The following is a 23,162-nucleotide window of genomic DNA, read 5'->3' on the forward strand; positions in this document are numbered from 1 at the left end:
TCAATGTTATAAACTGTCACTGCCCTCAAGGAGATCTTAACTTGTTGCTGGGGACAGAATATGCACAAGATGTATATAACACAGGGGAGAGGAAGTAAGGGTCTTGAAGCATATAAGAGGATTCTACAAAAGGAGAAATTAGACTGAGTGGTGGAAATCTAGGAGGACTTCATGTAAGGTGGTGTTTAAGATGAGTCAAGCTTCCTGAAGGAGTGGTATTTAAGATCAGTCATGAAGGATTTTAGCAAGTGGAATTTAGTGCAAGCAGATGGACTCACAAGAGTAAAGTCAGAGGTATTAGAGTTTGGCCTGTTGGACCACCAAGTGAAGTGGTTTCATTAGCAGGTATAAAATATTTAGGCAATTGTGGAAAGTAAAGGGAATAGTACATTGAGCCAGGCTGCAGAGGGCTTGGTTTGCTGGGGTATGGCATCTGTCTCAGTCTGGTAGACAAGACACTAAAGGTTTGATAGCAGGGGACGACCTGACCATAGCTGTGATTTGAGAAGGACAGTTAGGAAGCTGTGTGAAAGACGAAGTGAAGGGAGGGACTAATTAGGGGATGCTAGATATTTTTTTTTAATAAATGTATTTATTTTTGGCTGTGTTGGGTCCTCATTGCTGTGCGCGGGCTTTCTCTAGTTGCAGTGAGTGGGGGCTACTCTCTGTCGCAGTGTGCAGGCTTCTCACTGTGGTGGCTTCTCTTGTTGCGGTGCACAGGCTTCAGTAGTTGTGGCACGTGGACTCAGTAGTTGTGGCTTGTGGGCTCTAGAGCTCAGGCTCAGTAGTTGTGGTGCACGGGCTTAGTTGCTCCGCGGCATGTGGGATCTTCCCGGGCCAGGGCTCGAACCCGTGTCCCTTGCATTGGCAGGCAGATTCTTAACCACTGCACCACCAGGGAAGCCCTAGATTTTTTTTTTAGACTCAAGATAACAGTGGGAGTGGGGTTCAAAGGATGGACAGAATGGGTGGATGTGCTTAGTAAATTTGTGAAATACTTTCTAAAAAAAAAAACCAATTTCTTTTCTTAAATAATTTATTTTCAATAAGTTAATAGTTAAATAGCAATTTAGAATCAATGATTACAAACTCACAAAACACATCACCAAATAAAATCTTTGGTTGGTACCTCTAATCACATTCTACAAAGCACAATAATTCAATTTCAATTAAAAGACATATGAAGATCACTGAACACTATTGAAAAGAGATGAGTCTAATAATGAGGTGCTTGGCCATTTTCAATCCTAAAATCCTTAGTGGCTGAACAGGGCTGTAGACAGGCTGGACGTGCTGGCTCAGAAGATCTCACACTATGTCCTGGGCTGCACTAACTGTCCATGTGACCTCTGGAAAGTTACTTCAAAACCCTCTGGACTGTTTTCTCCTCTGTAAAAGGAGGAGTAGAATTAGCCAATCTAATGATCTGTATAAATAAATGGGCCTGTTTATACTTGGCTTCCGGAAGTTTCCAGTGGTGCCCATAGCGGAACAAACACTTGTTTTCAAGTAACAGAGTAGCATAAATGATATAATCTGTCTAAAGTTTTCTTTTGGGTGCAAATGGCCCATAAAGAGATGTACCATCAGTGAACTAGAATTCATTTGAACCATAAATTCTTACTACTGCAATCACCAAGCCGTAAGTACAGGACACCAAGGAAGGCTGTGGAGTGATTTTAGAATTAGCTTCCAGTCTCACAGATACCTTGGCAAGGTTTTGGTCCATATAACTACAATTCCTTTTGACAGTCACTTTAACCTAACACAACTTGATAGGCCAAAATCCAACTTGCAAAAGAAATCATTTAAGAGATGAATTACATTAAGTAATATTTTAAACGTTTATTCATTTATTGTAGGAATTTCCTATAGGGTTTCTTTAAATAACTGTTCCCTCATTTAGTTTAACGATGCTCAATCTCCTCACGACTTTTTGGCGGTACTCGGTTACTTTTCAGTGGAAAGGCCTTCTGTGCACAACAGACATGGCCCCAGCAGCAGAGAAGTGCACTCATTCTGAGAAGAGCAGTAAAATCCCGTGTTCAGGCAAAGAGGTCTTCTCTGCCTTCCTCAGCAACATGAGGCTAATATAAAAACGCTGTCAAAAGTGTTACTTTGAGTTAATGCCAGATGAGAGAATAAGCAATATTACTCAATTGACAAACTGTCATTAAAGCTTTGAGATGTACTATCACCTGGTAGTTTGGGGACAAATTTAAGTCCACATAAGCTCATGAGAAAGAAATGCAAATTCAGGGGAAATCCCCTGGTCTCTGTGCTTATGTGTTTCCCAGGACTATTCTGGGTCTGTGGGGACATTTACTGAATGCAGTTTAAAGAAAGGATCTACACGGAAAATGCATTGTTTCTGATAAACGCGTTGTTCTACAAGCGTCAACGCTGTGTAGAGTTTACATTATGACCTTGCTATTTTGGGAGAATGAGATTTTGAGGGCGCCTCATCCAGATTTCTTCTAAGCACCAAACCAAAGAGGCTCATTTCAGCCTTTCATAAATCAAATACCTTCTTTCTAGAGTGGCAGAAAATTTAAGTTCCTCTACTGTGTATACATGATCTCAAATCCATCTATTTCCTACCTGTAGTTCAGACGGTTTTAAAACCAATGCATCACCAAGAACTCTGGGGAAATAAAATGTCCCATAGACAATCAAATGACATTATTTGTATTCTGGGCTCAACTATGGGATTCCTTTTTGAATCTAAGCATCATCAGGGTGGCACAAGGGGGTGAGTTCTGCCAGATCCATGCTGTTTCACTCATTGTGGGTACCACCTCTCCCAGCGTAGACTGAGCTAATGCTCCACAGCAGGGAAAACAGATCACAGGTTCATTAATTCATTAAGGTCTGGTATCAACATTCCTATTGTCTACTCTACATCTTTTGTTAAGCTCTCTATTAAATGGTAATATTTAGATTTTCATCATTATATTTGAATTTTACAGGTCTTAAGTCAGCAGAAACTCAGGCTAAATTAAAAGTTTTGATACCTGACATGGGAAACTAAGGGGTTAGAAAACCTATTTTAGCTAGCTGGTTTTCATAAGAAAACTATGAACTCTCGTAAATTATCAGGTCCTTTCCTCTCACAGGTATAATCCACCATTTGGCTTTAGAGATAACATATACATACACAGCCCTGTGCAAGTGACACCTCACATGTCCATAGAGATAAAGGATGCAGAGCTCTTCCACAGGTATCTGCTGCCTTCCTGTGGTCCTCACATGTCAGGAGGGTCTTTTCTTCACAGATGTTCCTGCAAGTCTCCCGGCTGGTTTCTGCAAGGGCTATCTTTTCATTTGTCTTACATTGTTCACCCTTGATCAAATATGCCTCATTTTTCAAAACAAACTTTAAAATATGTTCAGAGGGAAGCATTTTCTACTCAACCATCTGAGATCCATTTTGAGAAAACTTTCTTATAACTGAAAACATACGGAGTAAAACAGTGATTTTCAAACCAGTTTTTAACCTAAGGGTCTTTTTTTTTTTTTTTTTCAAACAACATCTTATGCAGAACCCAGATTTATGACAGACGGGGGGTGACAGACGCCCAAGCCACGTTCCTCATGGTGACAGACGCCCAAGCCACGTTCCTCATGGTCCCTTTCAGCATCCTGAAGCCGACCCTGAGCCACCTCCTATGAAGCTTAAATTCATGCCTCACAAATTATTCATCAGGTTGACTCTGGAACATGCAAAAGGCTGTCGACAGCTAGTTACTTCTGAACCAGTGCTGCCTGGGGTGACGACAGCCAGAGCCCCACTACGGAATGTGGTGGCTTGGGCCGGATGATGGAACCTGGTAATCACCAAGGAGAGTCCTGTCCGGCAGGTGGGGTCCTTGGGGGAAGAGGCCCAGAATATTTCCCGGAGCAGCCACTCCCGTTTGCTGTAGGCTTTGCTCCCCCAAGACCTTCACCAGGAAGTTGATGTACCTCATCGCCAGGCGAAGCGTTTCGTTTTTGCTCAGCTTCTTGTCGGGAGGGTGAGTGGGGATGAGCTTCCTCAGCTTAGCAAAGGCACTGTTGACGTTCTGCTGCCTCCACCGCTCCCTGGTGTTTGTGAAGATCTTTCTGGTCATGTTGGAGCTCCTGAGACGAGAAAAAGAAAGGGCCCTGAGGACCAATACCTTGTCAGAGGCCTGCTGGGTAGCACATGTCCTGCCAGGAACTTGAGATGTTAGTCTTCTCCACTCAGATCTTAGGAAATGCATTGCCTCATTTCCAGGTGCTTTGAATCTTCCTTTGACAAGGGAAGAAAACATGGCAGAAGAAAGGGCAGGATAAGAACACCTTCCTTCAGCGTTTCTCTCCCTGGGTGTTTTGAAGCCTCCAGTTAAAATGTGGTTTTATCTTAATACCCCTATTACTACTGTTATAACCAACTCTTCCTAATTGTTCAGAATCAGGCACAGTGTAGGATTGAGTACGTGTGTGAATAAAACATATATTTGCTAATAGAGAGTTGAATATAGATTCTTTAAAAAGGGGGGTGCTGAGATCTAGGCTTCATTAACGAGATAATATTTGGAGTGAAGAAGGTGACAGCACAACTCTCCTCTTAGCTGGCCGACCTCATCTGCAGGATTGGGCCCGCTGTGTAAGAGCTAAAATATCTAAACTGGACCACATTTAGAGGGGGATGAACAGGATGATGAAGAGCCTTGAAACCCAGCTGCGTGAGGAGCAGAAGTGGGGTTGTTTAGCGTGACAAAAGAAGAAAAGGGGCGGGGGGGGTGACGATTTGGCGTGGATGCTGTGGAAGATATCCAGGCTCTCCAAGGTTGAATTTGGATGACCTTTCCGACCCTGGGAGAGGTGATTATTATCGCATATTGCCAATTCTTAATTGTGCCCTTTTTAACATTTAGAGGCATAGGCCCCTTTGTTCAGGTGGCTTGGATTAACCTACGTTAATGGGAACCTTTATGACGCATCAGCAAAGGAGCCAAAGCCCAGCACCCAACGTTTGGTGCTCTCGGTTTATGGCTATCAGTTTGCCGCCTGCTCCAGTCTCAGCAACCTGGGCAGAGGGCCCCTTCCTGTGCCCACAAAGAGTAGTAAATATTCCTAACTCCACACCTTCACACATGCCATCTTTCTGTCCCTTGAATTCCCTCCTTGCTGTCTTCTTGCCTATTTCTACACATTCTTTAAAGAGCAGATCCAATCCTCCTTTTCATTCCTATAAAGGCTTCCAGGCCATCCCAGAGCCCCCCATGCCCACAGCCACTGGTGGAAGACAAAGGCTATTAGGAGAATGAAATAAGTTAATATTTGTAAATCACTATAACAGTGCCTGACACATAGTAATGGCTATAAAAGTGTTGGGGAATAAATACAACAAAATAATAAATATATTTATAAAGAAAAATGACTTGTGAGGTACTGAATATTCCTGGGGGTGACCCCTTGTTTTCCTGTAACCAAGCCTCTACTGTAATCTCTTGGCTCTTGCTGCCTTTGTTGCTTTATTTTAACCCTTCCTGTAGACCTGTTCTGTTCCATGGGTTTGTGGACATGGTAGGACTGGGTACTGGTGCTCAAGGAGCTTATTGGATGGTCTGGTGGAGGAGGCAGCACATACATAAACACTTAAAAATCACAGCAGAAGGTCCCACACACCAAGGGCCAAGTCCAGAGCTACACTTGCTGACTAGAGAAAGGTGTAAAAGAACCATGTCAAGACCAAAATGATTGGGTCAATGCCATTGAACTTTTCCCTAAGTTCTACCTTTTTTCTATTTCTTTTTTTGAATTTTATTTTATGTATGTTTTTATACAGCAGGTTCTTATTAGTTATCTATTTTATACATATTAGTGGATATATGTCAATCCCAATCTCCTAGTTTTATTTGGGCTTTCCTGAGGATATGAGTTTGTAGGTAAACATCCCGAATATCTGAGAAAAGTTATACAAAGCGCCATGTAGAATGTCAGGCACTTGGTAGGTGCCGCTCAAAGTGCCAGTTTCCTTCCACACCTGTTGTTTGTGTTAACAGCCCACGTTGCAGGAAGGAGTTGGAGGGTTAAAAACTGGCACATATGGTACAAAAGGGTAGGCTGTGATGCAGACCTGTTAAAATGGCAGTCAACCCAACAGGGAGCTCTAGGGCAAAGAGTGACTGTAGAGGAGACCCCACTGGGCAGAAATCACCAGATCCTGGCAGCGCTGCCACGCTCACTCATAGGCTGGGGGCTGCCGGAAGAACGGAGGCCCCCTCCTGAGGGCACTGCCACTGAAGGCTGTCAGCTAACTGCACTCCCTGCAGCTGAACTGCAAGTTTTTTCTTGAAGTGAGATCCAAGCAGCGCACCCCTGTGTGATCTCCGCGTGTACCCAATGCTGAGAACACTGCTCTACTCTCCAAACAGGAGTTCTGAGACCTAGCAAAACTATGTTTGAGAAGGAAGCAGTATCTAAGGGATTAAGAGGTACAAACTATTATGTATAAAATAAGCTACAAGGATATATGCCCCCCAGGACATTTCCCCATGCAGGTCCTTGATGCCTTTCCTGCTTCTGCCTGGGTTGGAGAGGCCAGTGCTGTGCTGAGAAGCCAGTGGTGAGCAGAATCATAGCGGCTCAAGTTCACCGGCCGGCCTCAGGCTCCCTCCATCAGCCACTTAAGTCTATTTCCTCTCTCTGTGGAGACACTCCTAGTTGGACCCATGATCCAAGACAGTCACATGCACTCTAAGCTTTACTATCAACACTTACTGACTCTATGTGCCAGACACTGTGCTCACTGCTGGACACTGAGGAGCCCACTGCCCTGTGACACAGAGAGGGAAGCACAGGGGCTCTAGGAGCAGAGAAACAGCACCGAACTCAGGCATTCTAGGGGGCTTTCAAACTGAACGGAGTGATCCCCAAGGCCTCTTTCTATGCTGAAATGCCACAATGCCCTGCCCTTGCCTTTTATCTACCTAAGTTATTTCTAAATAACCTAGCCTTTGGATCTACAATGAAAATATGAGCTTTGTCAGACCTGTATCCAACTATACCTAAAATATGAAGGTTTGAACCTAAATCAAGGGGATTTAAAAAACTATTCAGTTTTGCTCACACCAAGGCTGGTTGCTTTGCAGCCAGGACTGTGGAAGCAAAGTCACTTTTAAGCTTCTCTTGTCAAAAGAGGCTTTAGCTCATTCACTAGTCCCATGGGGGGTCTTTTTCAAGCTGGGAAGAAAAGATTAGGCAGGATAAACTAACTGGTGTTCTCTTCTGAGAGGGCTCCATCCTATTGTGAGAAGCAGACAGAGGAAATGGGGAGAAGAGAAGGCTTCTGAAACGTAGCCTTGCCATCCTAGGACATGCTTAATAATTACTTGTTGACTTATCCTCAAGTGTGTTACTCTCCTTCTCCACAGGGGGAAATAGAAATCAGTGATTTAACAAGCTGGAAAAACTCAAAGTAGAGGTCACTGGAAAATTGCTAAGGACTTAATAAATCAAAGGAAAGTGGCATTTAGTGTTTTTCCTGTTACGAGGAGTGATGGCTGCTAATCTTGATTCAGAGTAACTTAAGAACTGAAAAAGTACCCCAGATGCCACAGAATCAGAGAACATCTGACAGATGTTGAAACAGGCGTGAAGTTTTTTTGTCCCAAGTCACACATCCCTGTGTGGCAGAGCCTGTGTCCCAAGCCTGAGTATTTATGCATCTATGTCACCACTGACTCCTGCTGAGTCAGGGTCCATAACCTTTTTTGTGCCATGGACCTTTTTGGCAGTCTGGGGAAGCCTAGGGACGGATTTCATCTCAGAACAATGATTTCAAATACATGAAGGAAAAAGCCTTTGGTTCCCTTCTCAGAATAAGAGTTTTAAATGTATGAATTAAAATAGACACATAAAATAACCAATTATACTTCATAGGTATTAAAATAATTCTAAAAAGCAAGACAGTAATACCTGTGCTTCACTCTTAACACATTAAACAGATTTGTTACCATCATTTCTAAGTAGTGATACTTAAATGATTTTTTCAGAAGATCTGCAACATGAGTTGAAAGTATGATTTTTATTGGTGACAAAGTCATCAGCACGACTAGTGCCAAAGTAGTTTTTACTCACATTCATAAATAAAGGAAATGCTAAATTTAAACTAAAGGTCAGTAGACATAAAGATGTAATTTTTTCCCACCTAAACATATAGAACGCCTGAATTCTATCCATACACCCGAGTGGGTGTGTGTCATGGGCCCCAGACTAAGAATGCCTGGACAGGAGGAATGTCACGGTAAACTGAATAGGAATATAGGTGTGCACAAACTTCTACTTATACTGTCACCACAGAAGGTAACAGGTTACTGGAGAAAAGAACAATTATGCCCCCAGAAAAGGTGCTGCTTTTTCGTGTGGGTGTTTCCTGGACACAGAGCCCAGGTCAGCTAGAAAGGTTGCAGCACAGAAGTACAGCTAACATTTCTATGGTGGCCTGTCCCAGGCATTCAGACTCACACTGCTCTTTTTTCATAAAACTTTAAATTTCTCTTTCTGGCCTTTGGTCCTGTGTATTTGTCTCTTTCATCTTTCTTTTAAAAGTAAGCGGAAACACTGTCCAGAAAGAGGGCAGTGAAGTGTGGTTTATACAAGTTCGTTAGGGGAAGGTGCCTAACCTCCAACACTAGGCACAGCTTTGCCTTTTGAAGTTACTATAGAAATAACACATGATAACTTTAGAAAAAAAAATTCAAGCAGTACACAAGTGATAAAGCAAAAAATAAAAGACCATCCTTATCCATCTACCTATTCAAACTCATTCCCCAGCAGTAGCCAGTTTGGTGTGTGTATATATAATATATGTGTGTGTGTATATATATATATATATACACACACATATATATTTTATATAAAATATATGTATCCTTTAAAAATCAGAATACATACTATTATGCAATTACTTTTCTCAGTAGACAACTCTTCTAAATAAGTACATTTGCTATGAATGCGGGTCTTTGGGTGCGCTCCTGGCGCACTGGGAGCGCCACCTGTTCCAAAACGCACTCAACACCCGCGCCTCGCCGCCCACCCCGCCCAACCTGCTGCCCTTGACCGCTTCATTCCCGGCTTTTCCCTTTTTCTTTGTATAACTTTTGCTCCCCTTCGCCGGCAGCGCCTGCCTTGCGATGAAGTTCAGGCGTCCGGGAAAGCATCTCGGCTAAAGTTTCGCACCTGCCAGGTGTCCAGGAGTCGCTCATCCCGACGCAGAAGCTGCCTAAGCGGCCCTCGGAGACACATCAAGGGGTGCCCGGGCATCGGACACCAAGGCGCAGCAGCCCCGCCAACACGCGCTAGAGGACCCGCCAGGCTCCCCCGGAGCCGCACCACCGCCCCTGCTCCGCGAAAAGCCCCCAGGTTCTCTCACCGAGTCGCCTTGGTGGCTGCCACCAAGTCAACTCCACACCCCTGCCCTCCGCAGCGAGTGCGGCTCCGACTCGGGGAGCTGCGCCGGAGACCCGCTGGCCCACCAGCCCCGGCAGTGCCCACGTCCCTCTCGGAGTCCACGCACCTCCTCTCCAAGATCGAGGAGCCCGCGCGCGCCGTAGCTGTCGCCCTCGCCTGGGCGCCGCGCCTCCGCTACCGCCTTTATAGGACACCGCCCTTTGTCTCGGGGACCCAGGGGGCCGCTTTCTGACCCGGACTCCGCAGGTCCCTCCCTCCCCCCTCCCCCCACGGCGCGCCCGCTTCCCAGGACCAGCCTCCCTGTGTTCCAGAAACGGAGCAGAGGCGGAAGGAGAACCCTGCTTTGCCTAAGGCTTGGGGACGGGAGGGGTCTTGCCACCTACCCGGCCACGGCGAAGCCGGGCGTGTGACGTACCCACCCTCTTCCACGTCTACAAACCTCGGAAAGTCCATGCCACGTGGTTAACTCATCAGATGTCAATCATTTAAGGCCCAGTAAGTCTCCAACTGTAGTTCAAGAACCACTTGCTTCAGAATCATGGGTGAGGGGAGGCAGATCTCAATATCCACAACCCAGACCACCAGATCAGGTTTTCTGGGGATGGGGTCCGAAATCTGCGTTTTTACTAAGTATCCCAGCAGATGAAGATGCACAAAGAAATTTAACAATCACTGCACCGGACAGATCCCCAGATTTATTCATCCCAGCTTCCAGAGTGCCCCGGGGACTTGGTATTTCAGGGCCTCCTCATTGGTCTTCCTGATTCTGTACTTTCCTCTTTCCGTCCATTCTCCAACATCACCCAGAATGATCCTATGAAAACCCAAGTCAGGTTCCTGTCACTTCTCACTCAAAGCCTTCCCCTGGCTCCCCATTTCACTCAGAGTTAAGCTGAAGTCTTAACAATGGCTCCCAGATTTTACCAGACCCCGTGTGTTCCTTCTCTCCTTGGGGTGTACTCAGCTCTGGAACACTCCAGGCACCCTCCTGCCTCAGGGCCTTTGCACTGTCTGTTTCTACGGCCTGAAACACTCTTCCCCCTCAAGTTATCCAAATAATTCCTTCCCTCACCTCCTTTCATTCATTCAGAAATTATTATTGAGTGTCTGCTATGGGCCAGTGCCTGTTACAGGCACTGGGGATACAACTTCAAACAAAACAGACACAAATTCTGCCCTCAAGGAGCTGACATTCTTCAGGTCTTTGCTCAAATGTCACCTTCTCCATGAGGATTCTCTGACCACAGTATCTAAAATTGCACGTTCACATACACAGGACTCTCCATCCTCCTGCCCTGCTTTATTCTTCTCCTTAGCACTCACCCCCATTTAGTAATATTTTACCCATTTATCTCATCTGTCTCCTCCTCAAACCCAGTGAATAGGCATTCTTCAAATGTTGGTTGATAAATGAATGGGTAAGTAACAAAATTCTAGGGATCACACTCTCTGAAGGTACCAGCATAGGATTTGGCACAATAAATTCACAAATGCATTAAAGCTTAGTGGATAAGAGCAAAGGACTCTGGATTTGCATTACCCAGGTTGAAATCCCTGATGTACCCAGTTATGTGACCCTAGGTAAATCATGTAATTCTCCCTACCTCAATTTCCTCATCTGTAAAATTTAGCACTGTACCTAGTACACAGTCAGACTACTATAAATTTTACTGTGGTAAATTGTATTATTGTTACAACTACTGGCTCCCTTCCTTGTGAGAGGATTATATAACCCCTCCCATTGTCATGTGACTGGCAATGCCTCCATGTAGGTGAACGGAGAGCAATTCCTCACTCCCTTCCAGGCTTGGCCATGTGACTTGCATCAGCCAATGGAATGTGAGCAAACTTGACATGGTGGTGACAGAACAGAAGCTCTAACAGCCAAATGTAAAATAGATAGCTATTGGGAAGCAGCCGCAGCCGCATAGCACAGGGAGATCAGCTCGGTGCTTTGTGGCCACCTAGAGGGGTGGGATAGGGAGGGTGGGAGGGAGGGAGATGCAAGAGGGAGGGGATATGGGGATATATGTATACATAGAGCTGATTCACTTTGTTATACAGCAGAAACTAATACAACATTGTAAAGCAATTATACTCTAATAAAGATGTTTAAAAAAAAAGAGTGATTGCTGGTTGGGCTTAGACATGAGAAAGTAATGTCTGGGGTTGCTTTCTCAGCCTGGAAGCCATAAAGCAAACCCATAGGCAACCACAGCCTTCACATCACAGGAGTGAGGAATAAATCTTTGCTGTTGTAAGCCACTGAGATTTGGGGGTTGTCTGTCCCCCTCCTCAAAATAAATGCATACAGTTCTTATTATAAATAAAAAAGTTGTTGCATAAACTGCTAGTTCTCAGAGGGCAGGAGGAAAGTGAAGAAAATTCTGTATCTGCCTTTAAGGAGTTCACAGTCTTTGGGAGGAAGAGGACATGACAAAAATGACTAAATACAAGACAGACAGTCCTGAGTGCCAGAGAGTATGAAATTGGAGTTAAGGAGGCAAAGATTCTAGCTGGAGGATCAGCAATTGCTTGTGGGAGGGATGCCATTTAAACTAGGCCTTGAGGCAGGGCTGCCTCTGACATATGTGGGGCTCAGGACAAGGGTACAAATGGAGACTCCTGACCCATCCACATTCCCATTCTTTCCCCACCCCCTTCTCTGTGAAGGGTCTTGTGTATATGACGTGGAATCCCAGCCCACACGGACCTAAGGAAGAGCCCTGTGAAGGTTCTGAAAATAGACTCAGGGCCATTTGAGCAGAAATGCAGGGGTTCTGGATATACAGAGTGTGGTATAAATTCAGGGGTCCCTGATACCCTGGGTGTGGTCTAGAATGTGGGAAATGGGCACCTGGTGGGCATTGGAGGAGGACCAGAGCAGGTCCATCTAAAGCACAGAGTCCAAGGCAGGGTCCCCGATCACCTGGGTGCAAAAGTGGGAAATGCTGGATAGGAACTACACACGTATGAGTGGAGGAGAGGGCAGTCCATATGAAGGCAACTGTGTGCCTTGAACATGGGAGTGATGTGTTTTGATTTACAGTTACAAGCCTCATTCTGGTGGCAGTCAGTGGATGGATTAGAGGGCGGGTTGGAGAGAATGAATGGGTCAATTACGCATAGGCACAAAAGGGGCCTTTGGGAACATACTCTAATATTTGCAGTGAGCAGCCCTGATTTGTCCTTTCTGCCGTCTGTCTCTGTGTGCCACTGAGGGGAACTGCTGCCTCATGGTGCCCAGGTCTCCCACCCGACCTGTTGTACCTCAATCCTGATAGAGGGCACGTTGGAATTTAAACCAAGAACCTACATTACCCTTCCTCTCGGCCAAAAGCCTGCGAGGTAATATATTCTTAATGGCACGTTCTACAGTTGTAAAAAAGAAGTGTAGCAACTAGGAAGCAAGACTGGAAATGTGTGAGGCTAAGTTAAGCAACAGTAAGTGTAAAATAGGACCTGTGTACAAGCGGACGAGGACTGAGAGACAGGACGAGGGGAAAGATGAGGACTGTGGAGAAGGGAGCACAGATGTGTTGGCACAGTGCAACCGGGGTTGACATTTGTTTTCTCCTCTGAAGTTCCTTCCATGTTACTGTTGGTTTTATAATTTCTGAAATGGGGGAAGCCGTCTTGGTGCAGCACGACATTTGTTTTCTCCTCTGAAGTTTCTTCCATGTTACTGTTGGTTTTATAATTTCTGAAATGGGGGAAGCCGTCTTGGTGCAGCACTCCACTGGCAGTGATGCTTCAGCATGATGGGCCCTCTCCCATCCTGTCTCCCAGTGTGGAGAGTTTAGGGGCGAGGTCTTGCAGGGGAAGGGGGTTGAAGTAGGAATTTACATAATCCGATTATTGGGGGATTAGGTTTGGGCAGCTAAACGCCTCTGTGTGCTTGAGCTAAAACCCTTACTATTCATGGCTCTCACCGCCCCCTGGAGAGACTGCACCTGCGGGCTCCTGGGGAGGGATGAGAGGGTTGGGGAGAGAAGAGCAGGTCCCTAGGAGGGCTGGGGCATTGTCAGCCTCTCTGGTTCTGCTGTCTTAATTGATCTGTCTGGATTAGCCTGTGAATGCTGGATCTCTAGTCCTGTGTGCTGGGGCTGTTAGCTTCAGAAAAGACGAACCTGAGGTTTTCAGAAGGGACTCCTGTGAGCCCAGGTGGTTGTGGACCAAAGTCATTTTGGCTGGAGGTCAAGCGTCAGCTCCAACCAGTCTTAAAACTCCCTTCTTCCCTGCTCATTCTCAACCCCGCTCCCAATCCCCAATTCTGCATATCCAGGCCCCAAAGCAACCATCTATTTCTCCATCTATCCAGTCATACATTCAGCCCCCCTTCCATCCATCTATTGTTAAGCTTCCATCAGTTTGTTCATCACATGAATTAGCTGGTTCTTGATAGTTAATAAAATTTACTAGTAAATCCTAGATAGATTTTGTTCCTTCAAGTGTGCTACCCTGCAAGTCAACTTTGGTATTTTGACATATGAACTTTGACATTTTCACATTCATTAATAAAGTGTTATATACAGTTACTCAAAGTGAGACAGGCTGGGACCTGGGCCCCTTTGCTGCAGTGCTGCAATGCTTGCACCTGGGCACACCTCTCCTCCAGCAGCAAAATACAAAGAAACTGTCTGGGACTAAAAATAACTGTGTGCAGGCGCAGTTGGGACAAATTCTGGACAAAAGATACAAAGAGACCAAAAAACCCAACTGCCACTTTTGAAGAGCCTGGAGCAAAAGCAGGGTAGTGCTCATGCCCTCTGCACACTAATATGTATAAAATAGATAAATAATGAGAACCTGCTGTATAGCACAGGGAACTCCACTTTGCTGTACAGTAGAAACTAACACAATGTTGTAAAACAACTATACCTCAATAATAAATAAATAAATTTTAAAAATAATAAAAAAAAATAAAGAAAACCCCACCACCTAAGGGGTGGGCAAAGCACCTAAGCCACCCCAGCCACCCCTCCGGCGAGACCCCTGGACACACCCCTGTCCTCGCCCCATATAAGGAACAAGCTCACCGCCCCCTCAGGGAGCAAGCAAACAAAGGAACCTGTGGTTTGTTCTCGCTTCCGGCTGCTGCAACAGGGGCCCCAGTAAAGCCTTGCCTGAATTCCTTCTATGGCCTCTAGTCAATTTTCATTGATTGGGGAAGGCCAAGAACCCTGGTCGGTAACAAATGCTTTCAAAAATATCTCTGTATTTACATTATCAACTTTCTCATTCCTCATGTTATGTGTCTAGGACTTCTCTCTCCTTTATTAGCTTTGCAGAGCTTGTCCATTTTATTTTTCTCTTAAAAAACTACCTCTGTGGTTCACCATTTTTCTGATTTTCTAATGTATTAATTTCTACTATATCTTTATTTATTTATTTATTTTGACTTTCTAGGTTTCATCTTTTTTAATTGAGGTAACTGGTTTATAACACTATATAAGTTTCCTGTGTACAACATTCTATTTCAACTTCTGTATACACTACAGCGTGCTTACCACCGAAAGTTTAGTTTCTATCGTCACCATAGAGTTGACCCCCTTTTAGCTATTTCGCCCCCTCCCCTTCCCCTCTGGTAACCACTATTCCATTTTCTTCATCTAAGTTTTAGTTTTTGCTTGTTTAATATTTCACATATGAGTGAAATCATACTGTATTTGTCTTTCTCTGTCTGACTTATTTCACTTTCTACCATACCTTTATTAAATCTGCTTTTTCATTTGCCTATGTTTATTTTGCTCTTTCTCCATCTCCCATTCTTAGATTGTTTATTAATTTTCATTCTTTCTTGTTTAATAAGAAAAGCATTTCAGGCTATGAATTTTCTTCTGATATACCTTTGGTGTCATCCGTCACTTCCATTTGCAGTATCTTTGCCATTAGCCTCTAACATCTGTTGTTTACTTTTCTTTTGAAACTTTTAAAAAATTTCCTTATTGTTGTATTTTTTGGTAACCATGTGCTATTAACTTCTAATTTTATTGCAGTGTAGTCAAAGGTATGCTCCATATTGTTTTTGCTTTGGGATATTTATAAAGAGTTTCTCTAGGTAAAACTTCTATAAATCATCCGTAGGTAATAGAAAAGGAGATATAGCCTTTGTTTGAAAAATAAAATTTTTTTTATATACATCCATTAAATTGATCCTCTATATTCATGGGAGTTTTGGTCTATTTGATCTGTTAGAGAGAGTTATGTGAAAATCTCCCTCTACTGTTTTGTGTCTGTTCCTTCCTTTTGGTTTTTCCAAGAGTGTTTGCTTTAAATATTTATATCTTGAGATACAATGCATTTTGCACATAAAGACTCTTGGAAGTTTTATTGACTTAAGAGAATTGTGCCCTGTGTCAACATAAAATGATCTTCTTTGCCTTGCTTCTTCTCATGAATTCCATTTTGTTTTGTGATATTACAACTCCTGTTTATAAATTTGCTTTTTCCAAATAAAACTGTGCCAATTCTTTTACAACTAAATTTGTCAGTATGTGGGTGTTACTTTTGGTCATAGGTTTTATCTTTCTGTGATATTTTATTTGGGAAATTTAAACTCCTTTGAATCCTCTGGGGTTTTTTTTGAGGTACGCGGGCCTCCCACTGTTGTGGCCTCTCCCGTTGCGGAGCACAGGCTCCGGACGCGCAGGCTCAGCGGCCATGGCTCACGCGCCCAGCAGCTCCGCGGCATGTGGGATCTTCCCGGACCGGGGCACGAAGCCGTGTCCCCTGCATCGGCAGGCGGACTCTCAACCACTGCGCCACCAGGGAAGCCCTCCTCTTTTTTAAAAGTGCCCCCATCTCCATTTTGCATTCTTTAAAGCAAGTCTCATTCTAGTTTACTTGCTTTTGATGAATGAATGCAAGACAGCACTGACTCATTTCTCCAAACAGCTGCCTTCAGCTTGCCCTGCTTTCCGTCAGAAGTCACATAGCTTGTTTCTGTGAAATGAATGCTTCTAAGGCCATGGAAGGAGTTTCTGGTGATTGCTTAATTTGTTTTTTAAGGAGATGAGAAGAACATTCTGGCTGCTGCATGGAGGGGGCCAATAAATGATGTGGGGAGACTAGGAAGCTGTGACAGGAATACAGACGAGAGAGGATGATGGCTTGACCTAGGGGGTGGCATCGAGCACCAACTCTGGGCCACACACTGAATTCTCTACCGCTATTATGTAGCACTAAGTACTAAGTGTCACACTAGGCATTTCACCCAATTTTCTCATTTAATATGAGAAATTATATATTTTCATTATAAAGTTACATGACAAGGTGTTATCCTAGACAAAACAAAATACCACTCCCCCACAATTTAGCTCCCAAATAAATTGAGTATTTAACTAAATTCTAAAATGTATGCCCAAAGAAACAAGCCTTCAAACACAGCTGACTGTTTTACTAGCAATTTTTACACAAACGTCTTTTCAGAGCCAGCAGGGGCTATAAATTCTCGTGGATGTTAATGTCACTCCATTCATAGGACTCACAGGGCAAACTGATTAGCTAACCTCCTCTTCCCGCCTCCCCTACTCTACCCTCCCCTGAATGAAAAAAATAACAGAGCAAGTAGCTGCTTTATGATGAAAGCGGGTGATGTGGGAAACCAGGGTACGTGGAAGGAAGAAATACACTGATGTGGCCCACATCTTTACCCGAGCGTTGGGAGGGATGAGAGCTTTGATCTTCTCTCCTAAGGAAAGAGAGATCTGGCTGTTTCATCATCATTTGGGGACTTCCCTGAGGTCATTCCCTAATCATGACAGAAAAGTAAAGCTGCTAGAATCTTTAGGCCAGAGTCCCTGAGGCACACAGGTTTTGTGGCCCTGGACACACTCATAGATAGGAACAACAAAGGAAAAAAATTATACCGATTTAGGAGGAAGCACACCTGCTGTCCACTGGGTTTTTCCCCCCTGCAGCACACTGTGACTTTCAGTGACAAAAGAGGAGAAACAATATTACTCTGTAAATAAGTTATCCTTACTTGGAAGCTTGCCACAGCCTGTTACCAAACATCCTCCGTCTAAGAAGGAGTGAACGAACGTTGAATCTCAGGGATGGTCCTCAACTGGATCCACATGTAAGGAGCCCTGTTTGAATAAAGAAGGTGGAGGTGAGGAGAGTGATCCGACCACAATCCGGAATCAGATTTGCAAAGGTTCTCTGTACTGTTGTTCATCTGCCCCGTTGATGCCCTTTCTTCCTGTCTCCCCTCTTTTCTGTCTGCTAACCCAGTGCCTTGCCTGGGGTAAGCACAATGATGAGGCTACTGGTTTGCATTTAAGTAGAGGAATTTGTTAATTGGTCTAGAGGCTCACTGCTGCATTGTAACTTTCTCAAGCTGGCCACTTATTTAAGAAATAAAAAGCTGGTCAAACTGCAAAAAGAAATTACTCTTCTGAGCCTGTTTTCTATAAACTGGGAGTAATAAATACTCATTGATATGCTGTGGACTAAGTGGGAAAAGGTACTGAGAAATACCAAATGGAAAGCAGCTTTGTATAGAAGCTGAGAGGCCTTTCATTAGGCTTTGGAGGCAGACTGGTGTTTGAATTCCTGCTCTGACACCAGCTGCCATCCTGGGCAGGTTACTTAACTTCTTCCAGTCTCAATTTTCTCAGCTGTAAACTGGAAATAATATCAACTTCATGGATTATTGTAAAGACTCAGTGCACTAATGTACATGAAGTTAGTGACTAGGAGTAAATGCTTTAAAACAGTGGTAATAGGCATCTAATAAAATCATAGTTGCTCAATAAATACTCATTTTATTACCAGAAAACTCTACCCAAAAACTAGATGGGGAATATGAACACATGCCTCTAATTTTCTCCAAAGGGTACTTTGATATTTTTCTTTCATTTGTCCAACTCAGTATCCTGGCTCTCACCTCTCTCCTTCCAGTTGCTTTGGGTCCTGTGCTACTAAGAAGCATTTATTTCCTTCCACTAATTGAAGCCAACATCCCAGGGCTGGATGGATTAAGGAGATGTCAGAGAGGGGGGAAAGAAAAGCTTCCCTTGAGCATCAGGCTCTCTCTTCCAGTTAATTTTCACTCTCCAGCTCCCCAGACCCAGTACCCCTTGGTAACTGCCCCCCACCACACACACACATTTCTCCACCAAGACACCTGGTGTTGAGGCCAGGCGGGTATTTCTGTCCAGAGCAAATGTTGACCATCGCAGCAAAAACCAGGACATGTAACTGCCTCAAGTGAGTGGGCTTTTCTTCCCTTAGTTACCAAGTAGCGGGATGCACAGCCCTGGGTGTGCCCAGCTGCTGACACTCTCAAGACCAGGCTGGCTTGGCCTCAACTTTGTAGGCCTGGAGCTGTGAGTGCTTCTATTTCCAGCCAATAAACCGAAGTGCAGTGGGAAAGCAAGGGTGGTGAGGGTGGGCAGAACCAGGTACTGGAGAAAAGAAAGGGGTGGGGTGCGACTCCCCTCTTCCACTTTACATTCTCTGCTCTTTGTATAAGAGACATGATTCATCAACGGGTCCCCTAGATGAGGATTTAGATGCTCTGTGGGCAGCAGATAAGAGTGCAGCCTTCTTGCAGAAAGTAAATTCATTGAATACTCCCCATAAAGTCAATAATGTCAGGCTTATCAGCTGTCCTCATTCCTCATGCAGCCCCGGGGGACCAGGACTGGAAATAAAGGCCACAGCTCCAGGGGCTGGAGTGTGAAGGTGCAGAATTGGGCTGGGGAGGGTCCTCTGTCTCCCTGGGCTGAGTTTTAGGCAGGTGGGGGGAAATCTGCCAGGCCTGAGCTGCCCAGAGCCCTCAGCTTCCCAGACTGACAAATCCCAAACCAAACACATATACTGAGGGGATGAGGGAGGCACTCCCTGACCCCTCAAATCCAGCAGATGTTTTCAGGAGGCTCCCCTGGGGCATCTTAGGAAGATTAAAGGATGTTACTTTAAATCTAACCAATAAAAAACCTTCAGAGGAAACCCTGACTTCTCACCACAATTCTCACCTCTGTTTTTCATAACACAGATACTTCTGCACTACCCAAGAGCACATCCACCTCTTCTAGCTGGTGGAGATTTGGTTTCTTTGGAAATTGTCTGAAACAAGTGGGTTTATCAGCTGAGGTTTCAGACCCAATTTTGAGATTTACGCTGTAGCTGAAGCAGACTGTTTAACGAGATATACCTGTGCTTGGCTCCCCTCCATTCACCACCCCTATGATCCCAGCAGATGGGGTCCCAAGCTTTCCTGGGGGGATAGGAGGTAGGGTGGAGAGAGTGATGTCAGTTGTTAGCAAAGCTGTGCTTCTAGTACAACTAGAATACCTCTTCTTCACCCTTTGGAGACCAGAGTCTTCAGAGATGAACAGACAATAGGGAAATGAGGACCAGGTTAAGACCCCGAATTGAACACCTCTACTGGGTCCATCTCCTCTCCTGGCTTCAGTTCCCCCAGATCCCAGAGCTAGGCCTTGTGGTGTCCCCACAGGGACAGCCCATCCTGTCCTGGCTTCTGACTGAAGGAGCAGGTGTAGAAATAGCTCCAGCCTCTTCCCCACAGCTCTCACATTGCCTGCACTGTGGGGCCCAGGCCTAACGCTGACTTCCCCAGAGCCTAGGACCTCACTACTGACTCTCCTGCCCCAATTCATCTAACTGAGCCTTGGCCCTCAAATGCCTGTTCTAATTCCTGGAGCCCCCTGGATAAGACCCTACCCTGGTCCCAGCGTGCTTTTCTGAGGCCGGCAGCACTGATCTTGAGCCCCACTTCCCAGAGAAACACCAAGTACCCCTCAGTCTCAAGCACTTCCTGCTCCTGGACTCCCTGTGTCCGTGCCTGGAACTGGCTGGGAATTCCTAGGATTGACCTTACCTGAGTCACCTGAGTGGCTTACGACCACCTGGCTAAGTCTCTGTCCTCTGTCCTGCAACTGTACGGATCCCAGGGTTTTGGGGATGAGTCTGTGTGAACCTAAATTTCCCCAAATCCCTACTCCGCCCTTGAAAGAGCTTCATGAATGTTTGTTGTGTCAATGAATGAACCTCGGCCCTTAGCACTGTGGCTGTGAGTAGTAATCTAGTCAGAAGTGTTTATTGAAGGCATCATGCTCTGATTCAAATAAACCTTCTCTATTTTCTCTCACCCGTATGTTACAGCAGGATATTTACTGCCCCCACAGTCTGCTCCTTGCCCACCTTTCTATTTGTATTTTTTACTACTTATCCATATATAGACAGATGGTCTTTTTCACTGCTCCATAAAGCCCATTCTGGGACTGTACTGATTCCTTCTCTTCAAGAATGCTTTCTTGCCTTTCTTCATTTATTCAAATTTTCTGTTCATTAAGTCTTAGGATCCAGCTGAACTTCACTGTCCCTCTCCCTGTCCTCCTTCCCGGAGCTTTTTCTAGCCTCAGACCACCTTCTACAAAGTGTGGGATCTTTGGTTCCCCTACCTAAGCCTGGTCTTTGAAATTCAATTCTTTTAAGTGTTATGTTGTTTGTTTGTTTGTTTGTTTTTTGCGATACGAGGGCCTCTCACTGTTGTGGCCTCTCCCATTGCCGAGCACGGGCTCCGGACGCGCAGGCTCAGTGGCCATGGCTCACGGGTCCAGCCGCTCCGTGGCATGTGGGATCTTACCGGACTGGGGCCCGAACCCGTGTCCCTTGCATCGGCAAGCGGACTGTCGACCACTGCGCCACCAGGGAAGCCCCTGTTGTTTTTTTTAACATCTTTATTGGAGTCTAATTACTTTACAATGGTGTGTTAGTTTCTGCTTTATAAAAAAATGAATCAGCTATATATATATATACACATGTCCCCCTATCTCCTCCCTTCCACCCTCCTTTCCCACCCCTCTAGGTGGTAACAAACCACCAAGCTGATCTCCCTGTGCTATGTGGCTGCTTCCCACTAGGTATCTATTTTAGGTTTGGTAGTGTATATATGTCCATGCCACTCTCTCACTTTGTCCCATCTTACCCTTCCCCCTCCCCGTATCCTCAAGTCCATTCTCTACTACATCTGCGTCTTTATTCCCATCTTGCCCCTAGGTCCTTCATGACCATTTTTTTTTTTTTTTTTTAGATTCCATATACATGTATTAGCATACGGTATTTGTTTTTCTCTTTCTGGCTTACTTCACTCTGTATGAAGGACTCTAGGTCCATCCACCTCACTACAAATAACTCAATTTCGTTTCTTTTTATGGCTGAGTAATATTCCATTGTGTATATGTGCCACATCTTCTTTATCCATTCATCTGTTGATGGACACTTAGGTTGCTTCCATGCCCCGGCTATTGTAAATAGAGCTGCAATGAACATTGTGGTACATGACTCTTTTTGAATTATGGTTTTCACAGGGTATATTCCCAGTAGTGGGACTGTTGGGTCATATGGCAGTTCTATTTCTAGTTTTTTAAGGAACCTCCATACTGTTTTCCATAGTGGCTATATCAATATACATTCCAGGCAACAGTGCAAGAGGGTTCCCTTTTCTCCACACCCTTTCCAGCATTTATTGTTTATAGATTTTTTGATGAGTGCCATTCTGACTGGTGTGAGATGATATCTCATTGTAGTTTTGATTTGCATTTCTCTAATGATTAGTGATGTTGAGCATCCTTTCACGTGTTTGTTGGCAATCTGTATATCTTCTTTGGAGAAATGTCTAGTTAGGTCTTCTGCCCATTTTTGGATTGGGTTGTTTTGTTTGTTTGCTATTGAGCTGCATGAGCTGCTTGTAAATGTTGGAGATTAATCCTTTGTCAGTTGCTTCATTTGCAAATATTTTCTCCCATTCTGAGGGTTGTCTTTTCATCTGGTTTATGGTTTCCTTTGCAGTGCAAAAGCTTTTAAGTTTCATTAGGTCCCAGCTGTTTATTTTTGTTTTTACTTCCATTTCTCTAGGAGGTGGGTCAAAACGGAGCTTGCTGTGATTTATGTCATAGAGTGTTCTGCCTATGTTTTCTTCTAAGAGTTTGATAGTGTCTGGCCTTACATTTAGATCTTTAATCCAGTTTGACTTTATTTTTGTGTATGGTGTTAGGGAGTGTTCTAATTTCATACTTTTACATGCTGTCCAGTTTTCCCAGCACCACTTTGAAGAGGCTGTCTTTTCTCCACTGTATATTCTTGCTTCCTTCATCAAAGATAAGGTGACCATATGTGCGTGGGTTTATCTCTGAGATTTCTATCCTGTTCCACTGATCTATATTTCTGTTTTTGTGTCAGTACCATACTGTCTTGATTACTGTAGCTTTGTAGTATACTCTGAAGTCAGGGAGCCTGATTTCTCCAACTCCGTTTTTCTTTTTCAAGACTGATTTGGCTATTCGGGGTCGTTTGTGTTTCCATACAAATTGTGAAATTTTTTGTTCTAGTCTGTGAAAAATGACAGTGGTAATTTGATAGGGATTGCATTGAATCTGTAGATTGCTTTGGGTAGTATAGTCATTTTCACAATGTGGATTCTTCCAATCCAAGAATATGGTATATCTCTCCATCTGTTTGTATCATCTTTAATTTCTTTGATCAGTGTCTTATAATTTTCTGCATACAGGACTTTGTCTCCTTAGGTAGGTATATTCCTAGATATTTTATTCTTTCTGTTGCAATGGTAAATGGGAGTGTTTTCTTAATTTCACTTTCACTTTCAGATTTTTCATCATTAGTGTATAAGAATGCAAGAGATTTCTGTGCATTAATTTTGTATCCTGCTACTTCACCAAATTCATTGATTA

At 44.3% G+C, this 23,162-nt stretch overlaps 2 protein-coding genes across 3 annotated transcripts in view; both read right to left on the minus strand.

The window, feature by feature from the left end:
• Positions 1 to 1,027: 1,027 nt before the first annotated feature.
• TAL2 (TAL bHLH transcription factor 2) lies at positions 1,028 to 17,530 on the minus strand. 2 transcript variants are annotated; one of them, XM_027105311.1, is made up of 2 exons: positions 17,426 to 17,530; positions 1,028 to 4,143 (listed from the first exon to the last, which is right to left on the minus strand). In XM_027105311.1, the coding sequence occupies exons 1-2, from the start codon at positions 17,455 to 17,457 to the stop codon at positions 3,792 to 3,794; spliced, it is 384 nt and encodes a 127-aa protein (XP_026961112.1). In that variant the 5' UTR covers positions 17,458 to 17,530; the 3' UTR covers positions 1,028 to 3,791. The 2 variants fall into 2 exon arrangements, with proteins under 2 accessions (XP_026961112.1, XP_026961113.1); XM_027105312.1 differs by lacking the exon at positions 17,426 to 17,530 and adding an exon at positions 9,545 to 9,606.
• Positions 17,435 to 23,162, minus strand: part of FKTN (fukutin) — an 88,863-nt gene continuing 83,135 nt past the window's right edge. Inside the window, exon 11 of the mRNA XM_027105309.1 lies at positions 17,435 to 17,531. Within this exon, the coding sequence (XP_026961110.1) occupies positions 17,506 to 17,531 (26 nt within the window). The 3' untranslated portion in view covers positions 17,435 to 17,505. The remainder of the gene's footprint in view (positions 17,532 to 23,162) is intronic.

The sequence above is a fragment of the Aethalodelphis obliquidens genome, unplaced genomic scaffold (genome assembly GCF_003676395.1).
Source record: "Aethalodelphis obliquidens isolate GAN/ISIS:26980383/991018 unplaced genomic scaffold, ASM367639v1 scaffold7, whole genome shotgun sequence".
Taxonomy (NCBI): Eukaryota; Metazoa; Chordata; class Mammalia; order Artiodactyla; family Delphinidae; genus Aethalodelphis; species Aethalodelphis obliquidens.

Bases quoted from the DNA above. Each gene is read 5' to 3' on its own strand.
- TAL2 (XM_027105311.1), bottom strand. From the start codon at position 17,457: ATGTTTGGTAACAGGCTGTGGCAAGCTTCCAA. The intron at 4,144-17,425 runs GTAAGGATAACT...ATTGGTCCTCAG, and splicing joins AGGCTGTGGCAAGCTTCCAA to GGCCCTTTCTTTTTCTCGTC.